The sequence below is a fragment of the Poecilia formosa genome, unplaced genomic scaffold, assembly GCF_000485575.1.
Source record: "Poecilia formosa unplaced genomic scaffold, Poecilia_formosa-5.1.2 Scaffold21, whole genome shotgun sequence".
Classification (NCBI taxonomy): domain Eukaryota; kingdom Metazoa; phylum Chordata; class Actinopteri; order Cyprinodontiformes; family Poeciliidae; genus Poecilia; species Poecilia formosa.
In genome coordinates this window covers 233,934-239,645 of record NW_006799960.1, presented here as the reverse complement: position 1 = coordinate 239,645, position 5,712 = coordinate 233,934, and the positions used below count along the sequence as shown (strand labels likewise).

General features: G+C 41.6%; 1 protein-coding gene across 1 annotated transcript; it reads left to right on the top strand.

The window, feature by feature from the left end:
- The first annotated feature begins 2,849 nt into the window (after positions 1–2,849).
- Positions 2,850–5,337, top strand: twist1a (twist family bHLH transcription factor 1a). The gene is made up of 2 exons (XM_007547536.2): positions 2,850–4,142; positions 4,873–5,337. Exon 1 carries the CDS (start codon positions 3,561–3,563, stop codon positions 4,107–4,109), a length of 549 nt encoding a protein of 182 aa, XP_007547598.1. The 5' UTR covers positions 2,850–3,560; the 3' UTR covers positions 4,110–4,142; positions 4,873–5,337.
- Positions 5,338–5,712: the final 375 nt, after the last annotated feature.

Sequence of the window (5,712 nt, the reverse complement as noted above, 5' to 3'; positions counted from 1 at the left end):
ATTAGTATTATTATTAGTATTATTATTATTATTTACTGATTAAGCCCCGTATATATGGACTCCATAGGAGAAATTAATGGACAGCCATATTAAATTGTGAATATTAAAATAAAAATTAAGTATTAAGTATTAACCCCATATTTGTTAGTTCATTTAAAACCGAAACCATTCGAAAAGGTTAAAAAAAAAATACATTATTTTAAACTCTGTAACGAGAAAACTTTGAAATAGCAGTTAAAAGTCCTGCACTCATGGGGGCCCCCTGCTGGCCTGGAGGCACCAAGCACTGTCTCCACGCTTAATCCTTGTAGTGTCGCTATTGGCTAAGAAGCAGGGTCAACTTTGATTGATTTCCTATAACCACACAAACAAAGTAATCAAGAGAAGCCACTCAACCTACATAAATCAACCTATAACGGTCATGTTTTTCTTTTTCTTTTCTTTTTTTTTACTTTTGGGAGAAAGCCGGAGTACCCAAAGAGAACCGTGCACCATCCGCTCTCTTCCCCCCAAAATTATGGTTCCTTACAAAATTCAACCTTTTTGTTTGTTCCTTGGAAAAAATAACCCCTGCGTTTACTTACAAGGAGATGAACAACTCAGTGTTTGCTCGTGAAAACTCCTGATCAGAACTTCAAAAGGATTGACGGTGAAGATCGTAATGCGTGTTTCAGCACCTTGGAGAGTTACGCAGCCAGACGCCTCACCTGGCGTCTGGCTGGTGAGCTACTCACGTTTTTTTTACTCCATAATTTGACGATTTGGTTTCCTACCGAGAAATGTAGAGGGAAGAGATGAATCATTTTCACCCAATCAAGAGTGAAGCAGCAAGCCTAATCGCAAAGGCCTCAATCGGAGCCTGTCTCTGTCAATTTACACCCCCGAGATCAAGATGATCACCCGGCTTCACGCAGTGAATCTTGGATTTGGCTTTCAAATCTTTTGCACTGTCAAGATTACTTACCGATAAGATCCACAAGCACTCCCTCCCCCACTCCCCACCCAAGCAGCATTTTATTTTTCTTCTTCTTCTTTTAAACATAAATAGCATTGTTCTATTAGTAGAAACTTTTGCTGACTGGTCAAGTACGTTCACGACTGCTCTTGTCCTCCCTCCCATTCCACCTTTACCACATATTTGCGTTTCGGTCCAGTCCCATAAGCGCCCTGCTGCGCGCAGCGTTCCGCCCCTAAGAGCACCCTTGGATAGGACGGATCTTCCTTTAAACCTGAGCTGCTGTGCCGCGATTCCCTGCGGGGAAGTCGGGCCCATTTAAGTGCATACCTCAACGCGGGGCAGCTGACGTGAAAATAAACACGTCGGTCTGCTTATAGGAGCAAAGACCTCCTGCTGGGACAACCTCCTGTGTTTCAGTGGCCTGATGTTTTTTAACCACCGCTGTTCCCTTCTGAGGCGTCTAAACCTAGCAGTTCGCTGAGACTTTTAGCTGGGGTTTTTTTTTCTGTTTATTTTGAATGTGAAAGAAGAAAAGGGGATGAAACTTTCAACATTCGGATCTCTGGATCTCTATCTGGAAAATAGAAGCTTTGGGAGAGGCTGTATTGTCATGAATGAAGTGAAAACTCATATGTGTGTTAACTTAAAGAAAACCAAGACACAATGACTAATAAAGAATGTTTTAGTTAATTTACATCTGGAAATTTACTAAATGCACAATCTGTAAAACTAATAATTAAAAACAGAATTATTTATATATTAAAATTATTTGTAAATATTTTCGTTAGTATGCAATTATCCATCCATCCATCCATTTTCCTTCACCCTTGTCCCTCATTGGGGTCGGGAGGGGTGCTGGTGCCTATCTCCAGCTCACGTTCCGGGCGAGAGGCGGGGTTAGTATGCAATTATTATTATTATTATTATTATTATTATTATTATTATTATTATTATTATTATTATTATTATTATTATTATTATTATTATTTCTTTAGTATGTTATTTAAAGTATCAGTATGTCTTGTGAACCAGACTTTGCACCTGAACTGCCGACCAATCACCTTGTTTGTAGAAGTTAGCTCCGCCCACTGACTTTACAAGGGGAAGCGAAAAGAAAATAATTCAGAATTGGCTACAAAACAGGGATACGAAATAAGTAAATAAATACTGATTATTTATGCATTCTGCAAGATGCAGTCAGTAGTATATTTCCACACTTTACTACGTAGAATTGCTGAAATTTAGATAATTAAATAAATATCTTAAATATCAAATGTATGTGTTTCCTTTTGTTATTTAGAATTTATTTTGTAAACTAATTGTTTTGAACTGGGGCACTTTTGTTCCAAAATGTCATTTCAATACATTTTGATATGATCAACAATTTCATTTATTACAATTTAAAAAGTGAACTACGTAGTTCTATCACACATACTATACTAATATACTTTAAGTCTTTATTTCTGGTTTTTGTTTATAAATGCGGCCTAAAGCTTATTAAAACACTAAACACAATTCAGTTTATAACAAAACCAGAATACTACGCGAGGCCAAAAAAGCAAAAGGATTTTGTCATAAGGTAAAGGTCTGTTTTCAAGTAAATTGCTGGAAAGCTTAGTGGAAGGAAAATGTGTCCAAAGGCGATATAGATAACTGCAGCCTTGAAACAAATGTGAATCCAAGCCCATTCAAAAGATTGGGGGAGAGTCACAAGGCATACGCTGCAATGGGGGTCAGAGCTTACATCGCTGGTCACCTTCTTTGCGTTGTGCCACATGCAGAACCAAAAGGAGATTTTAAAAGCATCTTACAATTCAACGGAGCTGCAGAAGGACCTTTTATAGCATTTCATGCTTCCCTTTGTATGGAGATACAGATTTCCTTTTCCAGCAGCAATCGCCAGCAACGCTGACAAAAGTACCTGCTTTAATGACTATGGCACCAGTGTGCTTCATTACAGCAAAATGGCCTCTCCTAAACCCCCTAAAGAATCCGTGGGGTATTGCCAAGAGGAAGATGAGGGAAGCCAGACCCAACAATGCAGACCTGCTAAAGGCCGCTACTAAAGCAACCTGTGGATGAAAAATGAAAAATATGGATGGGTGGGGGCCTTCTAACTCAAAGGAATTCCACTTATTTTGTTAGCTTTGTGCAACACTGGAAGGAAAAAAGAGAAGAAGAAATTATCTCCACACAGCTAGTGTTTGCACAAGATGCATGATTTAATAACGTTGCCCCCACCACATCCTCCCACTTCTGTGTGGAGAAGCTTTCTGTTTTTAGGAGTTTTTCCCTAAGTCTCCTTCTCCCGCAGTATTATATTACACCCCTCCTCTCCCAATCAAAGAGTCCTCCCCAAAATCATCCTGCCCTCTCCTCGCTATAAGAGCCTGGGGTCGTCCCAGCCTGGCAGATACCTCTCCCTCTTTGTGGCGCACCACATTTCATAATTCAGGTCTAAAAACCATTGCAGGCCAAACGCCTTAATATAGCTGTCCCTGTTTGTTGATATTTGTGACAGTTACTTGGGTCAGGGGTCAAAAACTGTACCACATCCTAAAAAGGAAAGAAGAAGAAAAAAAAAAGTCCGTCTGAAAAGACGATGCGGGAAGACGACTCCTCCCCGATGGACAGCGCTGGGAACAGCGAGGAGGAGAGTGACCGTCAGTTGCCACGGAGAGGGGCGAGAAAGAGGCGGGCAGCGCGCCGGAGCACGGACGAAGAGGAGGATGAGGAGGGAGGCGTAGAGAGCTCCATCCGAGGCAAGAAAAAGTGCAGAAAGATCTGCGACGACGGAGGAAGCGGCGGCAGCGAGGCCAGCAACAGCAGCAGCCCCGCGCGCTCCTTCGACGACCTGCAGACGCAGCGTGTGATGGCCAACATCCGCGAGCGACAACGGACGCAGTCGTTGAACGAAGCGTTCACGTCGTTACGTAAAATTATCCCCACCCTCCCGTCTGACAAGCTCAGCAAGATCCAGACGCTGAAGCTGGCGGCCCGCTATATTGACTTTCTGTGCCAGGTCCTCCAGAGTGACGAGCTGGACGCGCGAGGGACCAATTGCAGCTACGTGGCGCACGAGCGCTTGAGCTACGCATTCTCAGTTTGGAGGATGGGGGGCGCATGGTCCTTGTCGACCACTTCCCACTAACTGGACCTGGGATGTCTGCGAGGAGGCATCGGGGTAAGCTGGGACACTTTAGCATTCCACACTGCTGGGTCACAATGTGTCAAACGGAACCTGGGCTTATTTCCATTCCCATGTCTGCTTGGCACCTACTGAAACATTTAAGGGGTTGCATTTACGTCAAAGTCTGCGAAACGGCCAACTTGCAGCTAGTGCTGAAGCCTCATTTGAACAGCAAAATACGATGTTACGCGCAAATCATTGAAAACCAGTGAAAATAAATGTATATTTACCTGCAAAAAGGCTTTAGACACTCATTGCTAAACTATATTCAAATCTTACATAATGTCATCTGCACCATTTATTTGAATGCATCAGGTTTTATAGTTTAATGACTACTGAAAATCTTGGATCAGTTAGTGCAAAGCATTGCCCTTCCAATAATGTTTTGCAAAGACCTTATTGCAAATGTCCATTCACTGACATGGATTATCAGTGCAATAAGTGCAAGTCACTTGTTAAAAAGACAATGCAGAGGTATTCTCGGTCAAAAAACTACTAAATATTATCCCTGAAGCATTCTATGTCAGTGGAGGTAAAAAGTATTTTTACCTGCAACAAAATCTTTAGAAATACATCACTCACCAGGTTTCGTTCTTTCAAAGACTGAACAGAAACTACCTTTAGCTTAAAATCTCAAGACGTCATCCACATACCACATAAAATCAGTGTTTGATTATAGATATTTGTTTTCCTGATACACAATTTATATTTCTTCCTTTCACAGACTGAAGAACGAGTGACTCAGGCCGAAGGCAGCCAAGGCCCAGGATCTGTTGCTTTGCTTCAGGCCTCTGAGGAAAGCAGCCCACTTTTCACTTTTCCCTTTGCGTGGATTGTAATGTTTGCAAGGGGAGCACTTGGACTGCCAGGACGGATATGAAGAAAGAGAGAGACCACTGCGACTATGAATGTTGTAAAAACAAAACAAGCCCTTGACGAACTGCTCTGTTTTGAAACACGAGAGAAAAAAAAAAGACTCAACATTCCGTGACAATTTTTTAAGAAAGAAAAAAAGAGAAGTATTTTGTATTTATTTTTGTATGCAGATATGGAATTCCTTTTATCCCTCTTCTCCAATAAAGCTTATTTATTTTCAGGTTATCAAACGGTGTTGAATGGATAAACCATTATTTTTCCTGTTGTAAATATTTGGTGATATGTTAAATAAAGATAATAATATGCAATCTTTCATCTCTTTTGGCTGTCTTGTTAGTTCGTTCAAGCGTTTGTGAGCCTAAATAAACTGAACAATGGCAGGGCTTTCACTTCAAGGTCTAATGGAGTGATTTTAAGGTTTATGTAAACATTATTTTCATTGGTTGTTGATGAAACCCAAGGGAACTAAAGCAGAGTGGAGGGGGGCAAAAAGAAAACATCTCGCACTGCTGGCATATTCAGCAGTGATTTCATGAGCTCGGGGATCTGGGAAAGCCATAATTATCTAGTGGTCTGTTTGAACGTGGTGAATTCGGAACCGTGGAAGGCATACATGATATTCCCAGATGTCCTCCAGGCCAGCATTGGGGGAGGTAGCTGCAGGTGCTACGGCAGCTAGCTAGCTCTA

Coding starts and splice junctions, on each gene's coding strand:
- twist1a (XM_007547536.2), top strand. CDS start 3,561: ATGCGGGAAGACGACTCCTCCCCGATGGACAGCGCTGGGAACAGCGAG.